Source organism: Ailuropoda melanoleuca, chromosome 2 (assembly GCF_002007445.2).
Source record: "Ailuropoda melanoleuca isolate Jingjing chromosome 2, ASM200744v2, whole genome shotgun sequence".
NCBI lineage: Eukaryota > Metazoa > Chordata > Mammalia > Carnivora > Ursidae > Ailuropoda > Ailuropoda melanoleuca.
Genome location: NC_048219.1, coordinates 107,889,651 through 107,909,059, shown reverse-complemented (window position 1 = coordinate 107,909,059; position 19,409 = coordinate 107,889,651). Strand labels below are relative to the sequence as shown.

The 19,409-nt window shown below is 35.7% G+C and overlaps 1 protein-coding gene across 6 annotated transcripts in view; it reads left to right on the top strand.

Annotated features, from left to right (window-relative positions):
- ZRANB3 (zinc finger RANBP2-type containing 3) overlaps positions 1-19,409 on the top strand; it is a 297,893-nt gene that overhangs the window by 112,515 nt on the left and 165,969 nt on the right. For 5 of the 6 annotated variants that reach the window (XM_034654466.1, XM_034654464.1, XM_034654467.1 and 2 more), the window contains exon 3: positions 689-707. The exons of the other annotated variant lie outside the window; for it this stretch is intronic. In XM_034654466.1, coding sequence (XP_034510357.1) covers positions 689-707 — 19 coding nt within the window. The remainder of the gene's footprint in view (positions 1-688; positions 708-19,409) is intronic. 6 annotated transcript variants of the gene reach the window in all.

The following is a 19,409-nucleotide window of genomic DNA, read 5'->3' as shown; positions in this document are numbered from 1 at the left end:
AGATTGGCTTTTCCCCATATAATGTACTCAGTGTCTCTAAGGGACCCCTGGTGATCCTCACCACACCTGCTATTCTTTGTTTTTGCTCTTTCTTTTTCAGTTTATGACCCCTCTCTTCAGTTTTCGACCCGTATCTTCAGTTTTCAATGGATAAAATTTACTTCCATAGGTGAATAAGAAAGAACAGAGAAGAGAAGATTTAGCCAAATAGTATTAGAAACCAAAATTCAGCTTGAAAATAAGCTTAGCATGTATAATGTAGCATATAAAATTGTAGGTATAATATGCTAGTATGTGGCTAAGATTTATTTTTTTGTGCTCTTATATAGCATTCTTCTAATCTCTAGGTAAGGCCACTTTTAAGATTTATTGGTAAGGAAGGAAGTCATTGGTATAATCATTTGCCATTTTGCCCTCATTTTTGAAGGCTTATTATAACTATCTCCATGGGTGGACGTGGGGAACATTTCTGAAGCTCTAACCCTCCTGCATACCCATATGCCATTGGCAGCTGGAGAGTCTTATATAATCAGCACTGGTCCATGTTCTCAAGCACACTTGTAAATACCTCTGGATTACTGCTTTAATATTTGTAAACTGTTGTCTGGCAAGCTTCTTAATCAAAACTTTTAAAATGGTTGATTTTGATAATTAAAATATTAACTTGGTTTTATTATTTTTTTTCCAGATGTATGGTGGCAGATGAAGTAAGTATTTTCATGATTTTTATGTCTTTTATAAAATTCCACAACCAATTTTTAGTGTCTACTATTTACCATATATTCTTTGTCTTTCCATATGACTCTATGTCTATATAGAGAGAGAGAGAAGGAGAGGGGACAGATAAAGAGAATGAGAATGAATGTGTTGTGTACATATTTGTGCATGCACATATACATACACATGCATGCAAGGTGTGTACTTGAAACATTATTGTTAACATTAGTGATCCAAAATTTTGTATTTTTGCCAGAGAAAGTATGAATGTGCTTTAAAATTCAGCCTCAAATGAAACTGATCTCTTTTTCTTTTGTCATAATACTGCTAGCTTAAAAGTTGGATTTTTAAGAATTTGCTCTAGAAGTTGTTGTTTCATATGAGTGTGAAACATAATATTAAAGTGTTGTTTTATTATTGCTAAACAAAACAGTTTGGTACTATGTACTTATATATAGTATGTTTTCTCACTGAAATGGAAGTTCTTGTTATTTAAACTATGATACTCTTTACATACATTCTCAGTAATGTGAATCAGTAAAGTTCTAATTTTTATTCATTTTGAGAAATGTGTTGCTGTTTTCATGATACCTTTAAAAGTAACAGCAAAACGTTTAAAAAATAGAAATGAAGAAAACATACTGAATTTTTTAAAAATGAAAATGGAACTAAAGAGATTCTCCCAGCCTACTGTCTTAGCTTTAGTTACATATAAACTCACCAATGGCTTATCTCCGCGGTCTCTTTTTAGGAAAAAAATGAATTACAGTGTAACATGAACATGAATGCTGTGCAGAAAGGTTGATACAGGGTTTCTTGGTTCATGGTGATTTATAATTACTGAAGTTTTTAGTTTGGACTCTTTATTCTATAGGCATTTGTTTAGATGAGATGTTAGGAGTTGGAAACATAGTCATTGCCTATGAAGAACTTCAACAATGTAATTGAGGGGACAGGACATAGACATTTGGGAAACAACAGCAATTTCTATTTTGGAACAGGATGAATTCCAAAAGCCTCTTCATAAATTAATAAATTTGTGAGTCCAAATGACTGAAGGAGGCTCATGTTTTTAGTCCCTGAGTGTTTTTACAAATAGGAATGTAGACTTATCCTTCAAAACCTCAAAACTAGGCATAACCATTTTATATAAATGTATAAAATATATGTGTGATACATATATGGATGCGTGTGTGTATTTATATCAGTTTTTTCTGTGGTAGGCCATTTAAAGATTTTATTTATTTATTCGAGAGAGAGTGTGTAAGCGAGTAGGGGAAGGGGCAGCAGGGGAGGGAGAGATAATCTGAAGCAGACTCTGTGCTGAGCACGGAGCCCAACGTGGGGCTTGATCTCACAACCCTGAGATCACCACCTGAGCCAAAACCAAGAGTCCAAGGCTCAACCAACTGAGCCACCCAGGCACCTCTATATCAGTTTTTAAATCGATCAATTTTATGTCTATAGAGATTATACCGTATCAAGTAACAACCATCTTGATAATCTCTCCACAAGTAATTGAGATGGAAAATCTTCTCAGCTGTGTCATGTCATTGCTACCTTGTTCTTCACTTTGATGTCATGGAGACATCATAGAGACATTTGAATGGGCTTAAATCTGTGGAAGTGTTCATGGATTGAAATAAACACTTGATTGGCCCCTTAAGCCTTCTTAACTTTTTTTAACCAACTCCTGCTTCTCCTCAATTAACATTAGACTAAGGATTGTGTAGAGTTCGTGATGAGCCTTTAGCCAGTGAGAGTTTTCATTATACCAGCTGCTTTTCCTCATCTCTTACTGTTTACAGTTTCATAGCACTTGTCACATGTTGAGTGATTTCAACACCATTCTTACAACAGCATTCTTATTTCTTAATTTAATAAATTTTAAAGAACTATTTAATATTTCCTCAGCACTTTAAAAAAAAAACTCCACTTTGTGTCTGTCATAATTACTTCTCTCTTTTCACCCACATTTTAAAGACGTATTCTTTTGCACCTATTCAGCTTTACAAGGTTATTATGTAAAATCCTATCAATGATGTTAATTATGAAAAAAGAATCCTCAACAGTGTGATGCACAAGTGTAAGATCTAGCTCACAACCTCTAATATCCTCTGTTAGCAGTAGAGTTGAAATGCCATTTTTATGGAATCTTACTAATGTGGATGAAAGTTAGTAAATTAAAAGTATTGAAGTAGAAAGAACTTGTATATATGTAAATTATGTGAACTCTGGTTTTGACCTTCATTCGATTTCTTAATACTATTCTCCTTTTCTTGCTCTTATCACAAAGTGGTAGTCAAGTCAGAGAAGGAAATGTAGTTTATAATTTGGAGGTCAGCCACCTTTTTCTGATTTTTAAATTAAAAAGTATGTTTTGATATGATGAATATTTGACTTATCAAATAGCTAAAAGCCTTAGGAGCACAATTTTACATCTCTGTTATCAAACCTCCTTTTTTTAAATGCTTGAATACCCACTTCGAGTATTGTGTAATTTAGCTGTCTACTGTGATCTTTCCTCCCTAGCTTTAGAAACACATGACTTCCTTCAACTAGCATTACTCCCCCTTCTAGTATTTTTCCTCTATTATCTTTTTTCTAATGTATTCATTCCTTGTGAATTTATATAATCTATCTACTGTAGAGAAGGTAATTATTAACTTTAAATTGGAATAGTGACTTAAGTTCTGTTTAATTTTAATTATGTGATCATTGTGTGTTTCACTTATAAAACTAAATTTTAGAGAACAACAAAGCTGCAACGTTTAATGAAATTAACTTTACAAACTGTTTTAAACACTTCCTAATCCCCCCCGCCCCGTCTTGGTTTAATGCAATTAAATATTGTTTCAAGAACTGTGTAATGAATATACAGAAACTCTTGTGAATTCGTGTTTCATAAATAATGGAATTCAGGCCATAGTCCACAGTCAGGCTGTTGCACTGTTATCTTGTTTTTTAATAATTGTAAACCACTTTGTTCTTGTTCTTCAGCTGAAAATTACTGAAAGTGTTTATTCATTAAAAAGTTATAAATGCAGGGCATCTGGTGGCTCAGTCGGTTAAGTATCCAACTCTTAATCTTGGCTTTGGGTTTTGATATCTGGGTTGTGAGTTCAAGACCTGAATTGGTCTCCACACTGGACATGGAGCCTACTTAAAAAAAAATTGTAAATGTGAAAAATAGTTTCACATTAACACAAACCAGGTAATTTAATAGAATATGCATGCAGAAAAATATTAAACCTACACATTTCCTACTTTATTTGTCAAGTATTTAAAAACTGTTGTTCTAAATCATAAAATGGGCAGAAGATATGAACAGACACTTTTCCAATGAAGACATACAAATGGCTAACAGACACATGAAAAAATGTTCAAAATCATTAGCCATCAGGGAAATTCAAATCAAAACCACACTGAGATACCACCTTACGCCAGTTAGAATGGCAAAGATAGACAAGGCAAGAAACAACAATTGTTGGAGAGGATGTGGAGAAAGGGGATCCCTCCTACATTGTTGGTGGGAATGCAAGTTGGTACAGCCACTCTGGAAAACAGTGTGGAGGTCCCTTAAAAAGTTAAAAATTGAACTACCCTATGACCCAGCCATTGCACTACTGGGTGTTTACCCCAAAGATACAGACGTAGTAAAGAGAAGGGCCATATGCACCCCAATGTTCATAGCTGCATTGTCCACAATAGCCAAATCATGGAAGGAGCCGAGATGCCCTTCAACAGATGACTGGATTAAGAAGCTGTGGTCCATATATACAATGGAATATTACTCAGCTATCAGAAAGAACGAATTCTCAACATTTGCTGCAACATGGACGGCACTGGAGGAGATAATGCTAAGTGAAATAAGTCAAGCAGAGAAAGACAATTATCATATGATTTCTCTCATCTATGGAACATAAGAACTAGGAGGATCGGTAGGGGAAGAAAGGGATAAAGAAAAGGGGGGTAATCAGAAGGGGGAATGAAACATGAGAGACTATGGACTATGAGAAACAAACTGAAGACTTCAGAGGGGAGGGGGTGGGGGAATGGGATAGACTGGTGATGGGTAGTAAGGAGGGCACGTATTGCATGGTGCACTGGGTGTTATGCAACTAATGAAGCATCAAACTTTACATCGGAATCTGGGGATGTACTGTATGGTGATTAACATAATATAATAAAATTTTTAAAAAAGGAAAAAAAAATAAAAAAATAAAAACTGTTGTTCTTGGGGCACTTGGGTGGCTCAGTTGGTTAAGCATTTGCCTTTGGGTCAGGTCCTCATTGGGCTCCCTGCTTAGTGGGGAGCCTGCTTCTCCCTCTGCCCCTCCCTCTGCTTGTGTGCTCTCTCTCTCTGTGTCAAATAAATAAATAAAATCTTTAAAAAAACTATTGTTCTCTGTAGAAATACAGTGTTTAGCAAATTTTACAGTGTTCATTTTTACTTAAGAAGATGTGATTAATATCCTGGACTTACATAATAGCCTAATATTGTGTCATAATGGACAAAAGTTTTAGTACATGGATTCTGTCTTTACTTGTCTACAGTATCTATTATCAAAGCCAGAAAATTCCTACTTTCATCTTATGTAACATTTTTTTGTTAGTACTTTATTTTAGTCCCCCATCCCTAACACACATTCACACACACACACACTCACACACACACACTTTTTTTAAAGTTTCCTCCTTCCTGTTACTTGAGAAAGCATTTGTTGGGGGGTATACAAAATAAAGTACTGCTTCCTTCCTTTTTCAAAAGAAAAGGAAGCCATTTGTTAAGGCTGACCTACTTGGTTTCCCTTTATGGCTATTTTGGGGCACATTAATAGATAAATATTTGGAACAAAGGCCCTATAGTCATCATTATCAATGCTTTACTTTCAGTCAAGGTGCTTCTCTGCAAGAGGAGTTTGGAGGGGAGAGGCTGTGGGACTTGTGCCATGCTGGTAGAAGTATTTCTACAGGCAAACGTCAAGTTTGAAAACCCTCGTTAGTTTCTCTGCATGCATAAATGTGTAGGTGTGTGGAAACAGTGAAGGACCCTTTTGAAGGTTATTTTTGCTCAGAAGACCTTAAAATTGATAACTGTGATATATACTCTGCCAATATTAACTTTATAGATTTGAGGAGTATGAAATTAAAATAGATGTGAAGAATTTTAGTTTTCCTTTTTTATAAGCCTACCCACATTTGACAAAGTGAGCTGAGGTGGCAATTTTTATTCCATTGGTATCTACAAATCTTAGATTTCCTTTACCAGGCCCAAGCTGAATTACACTCTCTGCTTGAGCACTTACTGTTTGGGATTTATAACCTTCCTCTGTCCGTTGATCCATTTCTGTCAAATGAATGAACTAGTTAAATAGTTAACACTTAACTAACATCTGTGTGCCAGGTTCTGTTCTAATGCTTTACATGCATTAATTTACTTTATACTCACAACAACTTTATGAGGTGGTATTATTATTATTATTATTATTCTCATTTTATAGATGAGAAAGCTAGGAACAGAGAGGTTAAGCAAATTGTCCAAGAAGCTGAAATATTTGACCTGAAGTAATGCAGCTCCCAAGTCTGTCTATCAGTTACTATTCTATATGAAGTCTCTAGGTGCCAGACTTATATATTTAGCAATAGGAGTCTTTGGGACAGAAGAATCTGCAGGACACGGTCCTCAAATGAATGAAGCTGAATGTTACAATAAGGATGATGGCATAAAAATTTTTGCTGGTAAGAGTATCTGTATTCCTTTAAATCAATATCATTTGCCTGTTTCCTTCCTTTATTTATTTCTAAGGCTAGCCTTATTTTTTTTAATGTCCTTTTTAAAAAATAATCTTTGATTTTAGATTTTTTGGAATTATTTAGGTTTTAAATGTATGGAATTATTATAAAGATAGCACAGAGTTCTTGTGTTCCCCATATCCAGTCCCCTATATTTGTCTTAGATTAATATGGTATATATGTCTTAATTAATCAACCAATATTCATGTGTTATGATTAACTAAAGATCATATTTTATTTAGGTTTTCTCAGTTTTTTCCCTAATGTTCTTTTTCTGTTCCAGATCCCATCCAGATACCCATTACATTTAGTAGTCATGTCTGTGTAGGCATCTGGGGGTTGTGACGGTTTCTCAGACTTTCCTTTTTTTTGAATACCTTTACAATTTTAGAATTAATCATTGAGTATTTTATGGAATGACCCTTAATTGGTATTTATCTGATGTTTTCCTCATGATCACACCAGAGTAATGTATTTGGGGGAGGAAGATCACAGGGGTAAAGTGCTTTTGTCATCATTCCAGATCAAGGGTACATACCATCAATGACTTTTCGCCATAGGTGTAAATCACCTGTCTTGATACCGTGTTTGTCAGATTTCTCCACCGTAAAGTTACTTTTTTTTCCCTTCCTTTCCGTACTGTATTTTTTGAAAGAAAGTAACTATGTGCGGCCCATGATTAAGGAACAGGGAGTTATATTCCATTCCCTTAAAGGCATAGTAAATACATAAATTATTTGGAATTCATTCATTCATGCATTCACTTTATCATTTGTTTATATCCGTATGGACTCCTGAATATTTATTTTTATGTTTTGGGTTATTATCCACTGCTCCTTTATTTTTTGTTGTTGCTCAAGTTGTTCTAGCTTTGGCCAGGGGGAACTCTTTCAATTCACTCCTGTGTACTTTTGACAAACCCCCTTCATTGTGGGCTATTTGTTTGTCTGTTTTGGGGTGGGGTTTTTTTTGAGGGATTTTCTTTTATATTTTGAGGATTTTCTTACTTTTTAGTACTATAAGATGCTCCAGGCTCATCTTATATATTTCTTGCCCCAGTCCTAGAATCAGCCATTTCTCTAAGAAATCCTGGATTCTTTTTATTGAAGAATGATATTAGAACCAGAATCTAGGGGCGAGGTGTGTAGTCATATCTACAGATCCTTTCAGCTGGAGCAAGGAGGTGTGTATTCATATCTAGGTCCTTTCAGCCGGTAGAGCAAGGAGAAATGTGTGTGTGTGTCTGTCTGTGTGTATACATACATACATACATACATACATATACCTACAAATATTTTTATATGTAACCATCTGTTCATACTTATGTCTCCAACTCTAATTGATTACCACACAGTTAATTCTAGACTATTCCCCTTGCTTATCTATAACCTCCCATTCTGACAGTAAGAATCCTGGCTCCCACCATCTGCCATCTATTTACTTAATTGTTTTTCAATTCCAGAATACATGTCTGGAGGTTTCAGTAGTGTTAACCCGTATACCTGTGGGAAAGAAAATTGCTAACTAGAGTATAGTGCTTATGTACAGTTCCTTTTGCCATTATTCTTACAGATTCCACTCAATTTTAAAATTACTTAGCTCAGCATCTTATTCCTCTACTTCCTTCAGTAAGAGTGTTTCATATTTAATGATGCATTTAAATTCTTTCAGCATATTCTGTATTTCATCATGGGATCCCCTGACCACCTAACTTTTTTTTTTTTAATATTTGTGGACATTAAAGTTTACTCTTTGTAAAGTTCTATGGATTTTCACAAATGTTTGAGGTCTTGTATTCACCATTACAGTATCATGCAGAATAATTCTACTGCCTTAAACAATTCCCTGTGTTTCACTTATCTAATTCCTCCCAAGCCAGTACCCCGAGACAACCACTCATGTGTTTAATGACTATTGTTTTGCCTTTTTTAGAATGCTATATAATTGGAAGGACACAGTTCACTGCTTTTTCAGACTGGGTTTCTTCAGTTAGCCTTATACTTTTAAGATTCGTCCATGTCTTTTTGTGGCTTGATAACTTTTTATGATGGAATAATCCATTTTATGGATGTATACATTTTGTTTTCCCAGTCACCAAGATAAAGTGATATCTTAGCTGCTTCCAGTCTTTGACAATTATTAAGGCTACTGTTACTGTTCACATGCAGGTTTTTGTTTGGATAAGTTTTTAAATCAGTTGCGTAGTTATCTAGGACTGCAGTTGCTGGATTGTATAGTTTGGTTAGTCTCCTAGAACTGCCATAAGGAAGTTTCACAGGCTTTGTGGCTTAAAACAGCAGAAATTTAATCCTCTCACAATTCTGGAGGCTGGAAATCTGAAGTCAATGTGTCAGGAGGTTTGGTTCCTTCTGAGGGCTCTGAGGGAGAATATGTGTGATGCATCTCTTCTAACTTCAGGTGATAGCCAGCAGTCCTCTGTGTTTCTGGGCTTATAGATGCATCACTTCAAACCCTGCCTCCATTTTCATATGCTTGTCTCCCTGTTTGTTTATGTCTCTTCTCCTTTTATCAGGATACCAGTCAGATTGGATTAAGGGCTCACCCTATTCCAATATGACATCATCTTAACTAATTGCACATGCAGTGACCCTTTATCCAAATAAGGTCACATCCTGAAGTACTGGGATGTTAGGACTTCAGTATATCTTTTGTGGGGGACAGAATTGAACACATAATATATGGTAAGACTGTGTTCACTTTTGTCAGAGGCTGTCAAGCTGTCTTCCAAAGTGGCTGTACCATTTTGCATTTCTACTAGCAATAAATGAATGCTTTTGCCCAGCATCCTTACTAACAGTTGGTATTGTGAAGTTAAAAAAAATTTTTTTTAATTTTATCCATTCTACTCTGTGTAGTAGTGTCTCCTTTTTGCTTTAATTTGTGATGCTCTAATGATGTGATGTTAAGCATCCTTTTGTATGTTTATATGCCATCTCTCTATATATTTTTGGTGTGGTCTCTGTTCATTTCTTTTCCTCATTTTTAAAACTGGATTGTTCCTTTTTTGTTATTAAGATTTAAGAATTCCTTGTCTATTTTAGGTTCAAGTCCTTTATCAGTTATATGTTTTGCAAATATTTTCTCCCAGTTTGTGGCTTGTCTTTTCATTCTCTTAGAAGTGTCTTTCATAGAGCAGAAGTTTGTAATTTTAAGTCTAACTTATCAGTTTTTTCTCATTGATTTTCCTTTTGGTCTTTTGGTCTTTCCTTTGGTCTTTTATAATGTGGTATCTTTATTACATTGTTCTTTTTATGATGAATGCCTTTCCTTCTGTATCCCACTCTTTCCCCAAGTCCATCAACAAAATCACCATTCAAAACACTCTTCAGATATCTCTTATTCTGTATCACCATCCTTGTTACCTCTTAGTTCCTCTGTTTTTGTGTTTCTACTATAGTTTAAGTTATGTTCTGTACTCATCTGCTTCTCTCCCATAGATGGGAACTCCTAGGACTCAAGCCGTGTCTATCTAATAGTATCTGGGGAATACATTTCCTGTTAATGCTTTATGAATGAATGAATGAATGAATGAATGAGAGAGAGAGAGAGAACTTCTTTTTTCTTATTAATGTTTTTGTTGTCATTGACTTGAAAATATTGGTACGCATCAGGTAATACCTCTTAGCAGTCACCAGTACTTTAAATCAGCCTACTACTATCCACCTTCACTTATTCTGGGCACAGAGGTAAAGGAGAAAAGATTCCTTTTAGTGGGCTTTGGGGTTAGGGGATCTTTTAATGCACTTTATTAAAAAATCTAGCATAGACTCTTTCTGCTTTCCTTTAAGTCATCTTTTAGCGTGAATTTTTTTTGTTTTATCTAGAACACTAGCAAAGTACGAATGCAATTGATTGCATTTTCAATTTTAAAGAAGTTTACGTGATTTCTTTGGAAGCTGATGTTATTTTGTTCAGAGGTCTTGCTGTTTCATACAGCTGGGTTATTACAATGTTCGCTCAATAATCTTGGAAAAAATTCAAATTGAAAAGCAGAGGTGTCAGCAGTGGTGAATTAAACCCTATGCAGATACAATCAGACACAAAGCATCTTTCTGGAATTTAATATGTACAGCCCACCTAAGCATTTGAAAGACTCCGTTTCTATTATCAAACCTTAAGGCACCATTATTATACATTAAGACTTCCAAGTACATTGTAAGGAGGATGTTGCAAACATTCCTGCCACACCAGTTTTTACTAAATGGAATGTTCTTAATGAATAGAAATTATTTAAAATCAGAAGACTGGCCAAAATTAAATATTACACCATAATCTGTTTTCCCTTTTATAATAATGGACTTAAGTTTCCTCAGAATTTAAAAGCCCAAAGAGGCCACAGCTGCATGGGGAATTGGACAATAATTGTGAATATACATGAAAATTTCATAGTGTTATGGTCAGAAAATATGCATGGTATTACTTCAATCTGGTTGAATTTATTGAGGTTTCTTTTGTGGGCTAATACATGATGTATTCTGGAGAATGTTCCTTGTGCACATGGAAAGGTGTATTCTGCTGTTTTAGGATGGAATGTTCTGAATATATATCTGTGAAATCCTTTTTTCCCAGTGTGTCTTTCATAGCCATTGTTTCCTTATTGATTTTCTGTTTAGGTGATCTGTCCATTGATGTAAGTGGGGTGTTAAAGTCCTCTAGTACTCGTGTATTATCATCAAGTAGTTCCTTTAAGTTTGTTACTAATTGTTTTATGCATTTGGGTGCTCCTATGTTAGGTGCGTAAATATTTACAATTTTATGTCTTTTTGTTGGTTAGCCCCCTTTATTATTATATAGTGTCATTCTTTGTCTCTTGTTATAATTTTTGTTTTAATGTCTACTTATCTGGTAAGTATTGCTACTCTGGCTTTCTTTTGACATCCGTTTGTATGATAGATGTTACTCTGTCCTCTCACTTTCAATCTGCAGGTGTCTTTAGATCTAAAATGTGTCTCTTGTAGGCAGCATATAGATGGGTCTTGTTGTTTTTTTTTTTAATCAATCCTGTCACCCTATGCCTTTTGATTGGGGGCTTTCGTCTGTTTACATTCAAAATAATTATTGATAAATATGTATTTATTACATTTTATTATTTGTCTTCTGGTTTCTGAAGATTTTCTCTGATCCTTTCTTATCTTTACTCTTTCGTGCTTTGCTGATTTTCTTAGTGCTATCTTTCTCTTTATTCATTGCATATTTCTTAGTGGTGTTCTTTTTTTTTAAGATTTATTTATTTATTTTAGAGAGAGAGAGAGTGTGTGTCAGGGAGGGGCAGAGGGAGAGAGAGAATCTCAAACAGACTCTCCACTGAGCTTGGAGCCTGACACAGGGTTCAGTCCCACGATCCTTAAATCATGACCTGAGCTGAAATCAAGAGATGGATGCTTACCCCACTGAGCTACCCAGGGGTCCTGGTTTTTAATATATAGTTAGCATTAGGTTTGTATATAACCTCTTATGCATATATATAGATGTCTATATTAAGATGATGGTGGTTTAAGTTTCAACCCATTCTTTACTTCTTTCCTTCTGATATTTTAGGTATGCTATTATGTTTTAAATCCTTTTTTTTTCTTTCTTTTCTTTTTTTTTTTTGGTGAATTCCTTGACTGCTTTTTTACAAAAATAATCTTTTTTTTTTTCTGGTTGTATGTTTCCTACCTATATGCTGTCACTTTTAGACTCTCCTTTTCACTCAATGAATCCCCTGTAATATTTCTTGCAGTGCTGATTTAGTGGTTTTGAACTCCTCTAGTTTTTGTTTGTCTGGGAAACTCTTTATCACTTCTTCTATCCTGAATGATAGCCTTGCTGGATAGACTATTCTTGGCTGCAGATTTTTCCCACTCAGCACTTTGACTATATCATGCCAGTCCCCTTTGGCTTTCAGAGTTTCTGTTGAAAAATCTCCTGATTGCCTTCTGGCTTTTCCCTTTTAAGTACTGACTTCTTTTGTCTTGCTGTTTTTAACATTTTTTTCTTTATCACTGTATCTCACCAATTTAATTCAATATGTCTTGGTGTGGGTCCTGCTTTTGTTGATTTTGATGGGAGTTCTCTTTGCCTCCTAGATGTGGATATGTGTTTCCTTCCCCAGATTAGGGAAATATTCAGATGTTGTTTCTTCAAATAAATTCCCCACCCCCTTTTCTCTCTCTTCTTCTTCAGTGACTGCTGTAATATGAAGGTTACTACATTAATAGAGTCACTGAGTTCCCTAAGTCTGTTTTCGTTTTGCATCATTCTTTTATCTGTTTTGTTCAGCTTGCTTACTTTCCATTATTCTGTCTTCTAGGTTGCTAGTTCGTTCCTCTGCTTCTTCTATCCTGCATTCATTCCATCAAGTGTGTTTCTCATTTTGGTTATTGTGCCCTATATCTGCTATGTTATTCCTCATCTAGTGTTAAGGGACTTACTCATGTCTTCCACTCTTTTCTCGAGTTCAGTGAGTATCCTTATGATCATTGCTTTGAATTCTCTATTAGTCATGTTATTTATATCTGTTTCACTTAGATCTTTGGCTCTAGCCTTATCCTTTTCTTTTATTTGGGATGAATTTCTCTGTCTCCTTATTTTGTCTGCCTGACTCTTTCTGTTTCTGTGTCTTTTGCTCTTCAGAGTAGTGACTCTATGAAGAAAAGTTCCTGGAGTGCCTTGCATGCAGTGTTCCCTGTTCACCAGAACCTGACACTTCAGAAGAGCATCCTATGTGTATTTATTATACCCTGCTGTTTTGTGTGAATTACTTTTCCTTTTCATTCACTCATCAGCACTATCAGCCTGTTGTGGGTTGTGCTTGTTCTCATGGTGTCAGTGAGACCTAAGCAGGCTAGTTCTGAGGGGGCAAGCCTGCCGGGGAACTTGGAAACAGGGCTATGGTGTGTGTAAAATTTGCTCTGAGCCACTAATCCTATGCTGGATTCTCTGAAGCACTACAATGGCTACAGGTGCACAAGGGTGACTGCGGGTGTGTGATTGGCCACTGTGTGCCACTGGGCCCAATGCTGTGGTTGGATGTGGCACACGGTGGCAGCTGTGCACCTGGCAGCTGAGAGGACATAGGAGTGAGGCTGGGGATGTGTGGCTGTGCGTGGCCTGTCAGATGTGCGGCTGTGTGTGGCCTGTCAGATGTGTGTGACACACTGTGGCTGCTGTGTACCTGGCTGCTGGACCAAAAATTTTTTTAATTGACATATAGTTGGCATACAATGTTATGTCCGTTGTAGAGCATAGAGATTCATCAGCTCTTTGTGTTCTGCTGTGCTCACCTCAAGTATAGCTACTCTCTTTCACCATACAATGCTATTACAATACCATTGACTATATTCCCTGTGCTGTCCCTTTCATCCTTGTAGCTTAATCCCTCCTTAACTGGAAGTCTGTACCTTCTACTCCCATTCAACCATTTACCTCTTTCCCCATCCCTCTCCCCTCTAACAAATGATTAGTTTGTTCTCTGTTTTTATGGGTCTGTTTCTGCTGTTTGTTTTGTTTTTGATCTTCCAGACATAAGTGAATTCATATGGTATTTTTCTTTCTCTGTCTTACTTATTCATTACGCACAATACTCTCTAGATCCATGCATGTTGCTCTGAATGGCAAGATTTCATTTTTTTATGGCTGAGTAATATTCCAAGATAAACATATATAACACATCTTCCTTATCCATAGGTTGCTTTTAGCTTTGGCTATTGTAAATAATTTTGTTTTCTTTGTGTAAATACTGAATTAGTGGATTACTAGATGATGTGGTAATTCTATTTTTAATTTTTTGAGGAACCTTCATAGTGTTTTCCCTAGTAGAAGCACCCAACTTTTCATGGAGAGCAGCTAGGAATTCTTATCAGTCCAGGTCTTATTTTTCTTACATTAGAACATTTTAAAGCCATTTTTTTTTCCTTTAGACATTGATTAACCTACCTTTAACCTTCTGTTTTCAACAAATGTTATTGAACATCTTCTGTTTGGTAAGTTCTTAGGGATGTGGATTAAGGAAGGTAGCTATTCTCTGAGAAACTTTTATTCAAGAATGGAAGATTGGCAAGTATCTCTCTCTCTGTAATATATGTAAAATGTAGGATATTGGAAATGTTAGAAATGAAGTTTTCATGAATGAATTCTATAGCACTTTAATGGGTGGAACCATTCTGATTTGATTAAGTTGGAAGGCTTTCTGGAGGAGTAGATTTGAAGTAAGCCTTGTAAAAGTAAGTAGAAAACCAGCATTGAAAAAGGAAAATTTAGTTTATTGACTGATTTATGTTCCATGGTTTGTATACTGTATTTCCCAGAGCTGTATTTCCCATAACTGTGGTTGAAACTGATGGTATGTGACTGAGTTCCCTCCTTTACCTCCGTCATAGCTGTCTCACTTTTGTGCTTTACAAATGTTGAGTTTCTGTGTGATGTTTTATTTGAAAAGGCTTACATTGCTTGTAAAAAGTTTAAGACATGTTTTTTGTAGATTCTTAGTGTCTTCTTTTTGTATATTACAGTGATGTGAAGTATGTATCTTTCTTAATATTAACCTAATTTTAATCGTAAGTGATCCAAAAGGTTTCAGGAGAATAATTCAATCTTTGGCATTTTTTTTCAAGTTCTAATCTCATTCTCCTTCTCTAAAGCTCTAAAGCTAATTTAGAATGTTAAGCTAGAGTAAATCTTTTGATGATGATATTTTCATGTGAAATTTTATGCATTTAAGCCCATAGGAATGAGATGTTTCTTGAGAGTCAAAGTTTTTAGGACTGCCAAACATCCAATTTTTTTTATCGTAACAATTTTGAAAGGAAGATTTTTTTTCATATAATTTCTATATGTTTCTGTGTCTTTAAACATTGTATACTAAGGATCATTTAACCTTTTTTTCATTTATTCAAGGTTATCAACTACTGAGAAAAGTTAGGTCCTTTACTTAAATCTCAGACTATTTTAAGTTTTGTGTCTGCTTGTAATTCTTTATTTTTGCTACTCCAAGGCCTTTTTATTCCATGTCTTAAGTTTCAACTGTTAACAAAAATTCAACTGAGTAAAATTTAAAGATCTAATTAGCTTTATTAATTGATTGATGAATCAGGCAGCATCCCGTCTAGCAAGTAGAGGGGAACTCCAAAGGGCTACAGAGAAAGAAATTATTTAAAGGTAGAAAGGGAGTGGAAAGAAGGGAATTATTAGTAAAGAATTCATTATTTTAGGCAAGGCCTCCCTCCTAAGAGGATCAGAAGGGGTCTACCAGTAAATTTCCCAGTGCTGACCAGGAAATTCTCACATTGACTGGTTAAAAGTGACATTTAATGGGGTTTGAAACTGTATAGTTAGGTTAGGTATTAAGTCTTGGTTTATTGACTTGGGACCTTATGCTAAGTGATGCCATTTTGGGGTCTGTAGTTTTCTCTGGAACAGTTAGCTCCTTTTGATCATACTCTGAGCTTAACTGAGATGTGACCAGAATTTAAGGCATTAGTGCCACTCTCAGCTATTCCTCTGAAGTTCTTACAGTTGTTCCTTTGTGTGGTATTCATAGGTCATGATGTTTTTACTTGACCTCTGTGATATTCACAGGTTCAAAATTTGTAAGTTGGTCGTTTTCTTAGTTGTTTTGCCATTTCATCTTAGGGAGATCATTTGTTTGGTGGTTAGTGGCTGCAGGCATGCGTTTAAAACTTTTGAGAGACTATAAACACCAGGAACATTATTATGATTACTACTAACGGGCTAATTCGCACTGTTCCAAGTGTACTTCGAAGTCATGGTTCCCAAGACCCAAAACAAAATCAAACAAGTGAAATAAGACCTTCCTGAAGGAGTCGTTCTTTTAAGCCAAATGACTTGCTTGGTGATTTTATGTAACTGAGTTTCAACTTCCATGGAAGTGTTAATCCAAGTATAGCACATGGTGTTGGCTACGGCACATAGCTCCTCACTCAGGTAAAAGATATCAAGAGCTATTGTATTACCAAGAACTCTTTTGACCAGAGGGTCTAAGAATCTTTGTTGGCAGCTATTGCTTTAGCATCAGATTCTGCAATAGTTTCAGGAATTAAGGAAAAGTTCCTGATAGTAAACTTATTTACATTTATCCTTAACCAGGGAAGTGGGGACCTGCCCAAAGAAGTGAATCCTAAATCATGAAACCCTCCTGGTAGGTCCTTTCTGACTCATGATGAAAATTCAGGGGAGTTGACCAGTGAGATCTCATTTTGCTTTTTTCCCAGCCTGAAATAAAAGTGTGCTCTAAATTCTAATCGTTGCCCCCCTTAGCAGTGGCCTGGGAGATATAGTTGAGGTTGTTATCTTTCTAGTCCAGTGCCAGAATAAAGGAAAGGAAAAGAAGGAGAAAGGGTATCATGTTTAGTTAAAGTATGAAGCCTTTATCTGTCCTCTTGTGCAGAAGCAGTCTTCCTTATGTCAGCTACTTCTCTTCCTCATCAATTTGATTTGGAGGTATCCAGCATCTATATAGGACCAGGTGTCAGGTAGAGCCTTCTTTAGATGTGAGATGTGTACCCAAGGTTCAATTTATATTTTAGTTTTACAACATTGTTAGTGGTCAGGAGCACTTGGTAAGTTCCCTTCCCACCCAAGGGCTTGAGTGCTGTCTTCCTCTTTTGTTGTTTCTAGAATACCCAGTCTCTAGACTATGGTCAACACATTCCTTTGAATTGGGATCTAGGAAGGCTTTTTTTAAGCTGTTGTTGACAGACTTAAGTATAAGACATTAGAGACTTATAGTAGGCTGTCATACTAACATGAGACAACAATGGATCAGCAGACGGTTATGTACTGATGGATTCCAAGAAGTTTGTAAGGTTTTCATTAAGGCTTGTATGATTTGCCCAGTGAAGTAGGTTCCTCAGTAACTGGAGATTATACAAGTTATACCCCCAAGTGGGAGACACATTTTCCTAACAGTTTCTTTGCCAATGTGAGGACATCAGCCTAGCCACAGGAAAAGGCTTCAACCCATCTAGAAAACATATGTACAATAATAAGAACATAATTGATAACCCATACTAAGTGGCAGATGAATGAAGTCCCACTATAGGTGTTCAAAGGGTCCAGAGGAGGAGTCTGAGGCCTCTAGAAACAAAAATAGTTTTTCCAGAATTATGGACCTGACAAGTCAGACATTGCTGGTAGACTGTTGTTGCATTATTATAGAAGTTTCCCCAGCAGTGTCTTTTTGTAATTTGAGTCATCTTAAATGCATTATGGTGGTTGAAGGAATGTAAAAATCAATAAGTGGGGCTTGCAAGGGAGCCAAGAAGAACCAAGTGGCTATCTTGGTTTTCCTATAGCCCTGACTGCTTATTTAATTTACACCCATTGTGTATTTATCTTAATTTCTCTGATTTGGGAGCAGATTACTGCCATGTTACAAAGACATCAGGATGGCCAAAATCTGACAATCAGGCAATTTTCTGCAGAAGCAGAATGGACTTTTTCCCCATGTGCCAACAGTTTCACAGATACAACATAAAGTAAATTTAATAGTACTTCTTTAAAAAATAAAAAAGATTTTATTTGTTGGAGAGGGAGTAAGTTGGGGAGGGGGGACACGAGCAAGGGGAGGGACGGAAAGATATGCAGACTCCCCTCTGAGCAGGGAGCCCAATGTGGGGCGCTATCCCAGGACTCCAGGATCGTGACCTGAGCTGAAGGCAGATGCTTAACAGACTGAGCCACCCAGGCACCCCTTAGTACTACTTCTTATTTGACAAGGCTTTCCATGTAATTTAGCGTAGCAAATAAGCCTAATTAGTTTAATAGATCCTTTAGAGTGTTCCAGGGGACCCTCTGGAAAAAAATCCCAAAGTTTCTTTCAGGTCAAAAAGATTTATTTAGAATTTGATTTGGGAAGTTTGTCAGAAAAATGAAAGGGTTTTAAAAAACACTTGGTCAGATGAGATCATAGGTCACTATGAAACAATACTTAATTGTCCACCTAACCATGGTGACAGTGAAAGACTGCAGGCAAATGCAGAAAGTTAAATAGATGTAAAACAAAACAAAACAAAAACTTAGCTTTTCTTAATAGAGTTCGGCTTTCTTAAGTAATCAGAGACCTGATAAAGACACAGAAAATTATTTTGATGAAACCCAGAATCTTGTTTTCTAGGCAGATTACTTAATAGATTAAGCTGGAAAAAAAAAAAAAAGCTTCTACAATTTCCTATCAAGAGCAGACCTGTAGTCCAAGAAAACTTTGTCTTTTTTAATAAGGAGAAAACCAAATCCTAATTTTGGACCAGCTTACTTTGAAACATTTTTAATTAAATTTATTCCAGTCTTGGCCAGCTTGACCACACATTAAAATTCCTTTTCAAAGATTCTTTTTCCACAAACCTACAACTTTCTTTTTTACATTTAGATCTTGCCCTATATTTTGCTTCTTTAAACAACCAGAATCACTTTAGGACAAAATTATTTTCCTTTCCCTCAACAACTATAACAAAAAAATGCATCTTTATTCCTCATACTTTTTTTTTTTAACCAAAAACACCCATCCTGCTCTCATTGCATGCAGTTGTTTCCCTCAGTATTTCCAGTACTTATTTACATTTATTAGATTTCTGAACTCTAGAAATTTTAGTTTATACTTAACGCTAATAAATAAGCAATTATGAACTGTCTGTTAAACCAGCAATCTTTAGATTGGCAAATTTATTAATAGATGTCATAATTTTTAGAAACATGTGCTTCTTCATAATTCAGTCTTTCAATAAAGGCACAAAACATGTTTACTAACAGACCCACATTTATCTTCAGGTTCTCTGTAATAAGCAAGCCAAAGCTAGATTAACCTATGTTCAGTTATCAATGTTTTAGTATTTTATCTTATTTGAAAATTATCTAAATATTTAGTGAATTTAACTTAA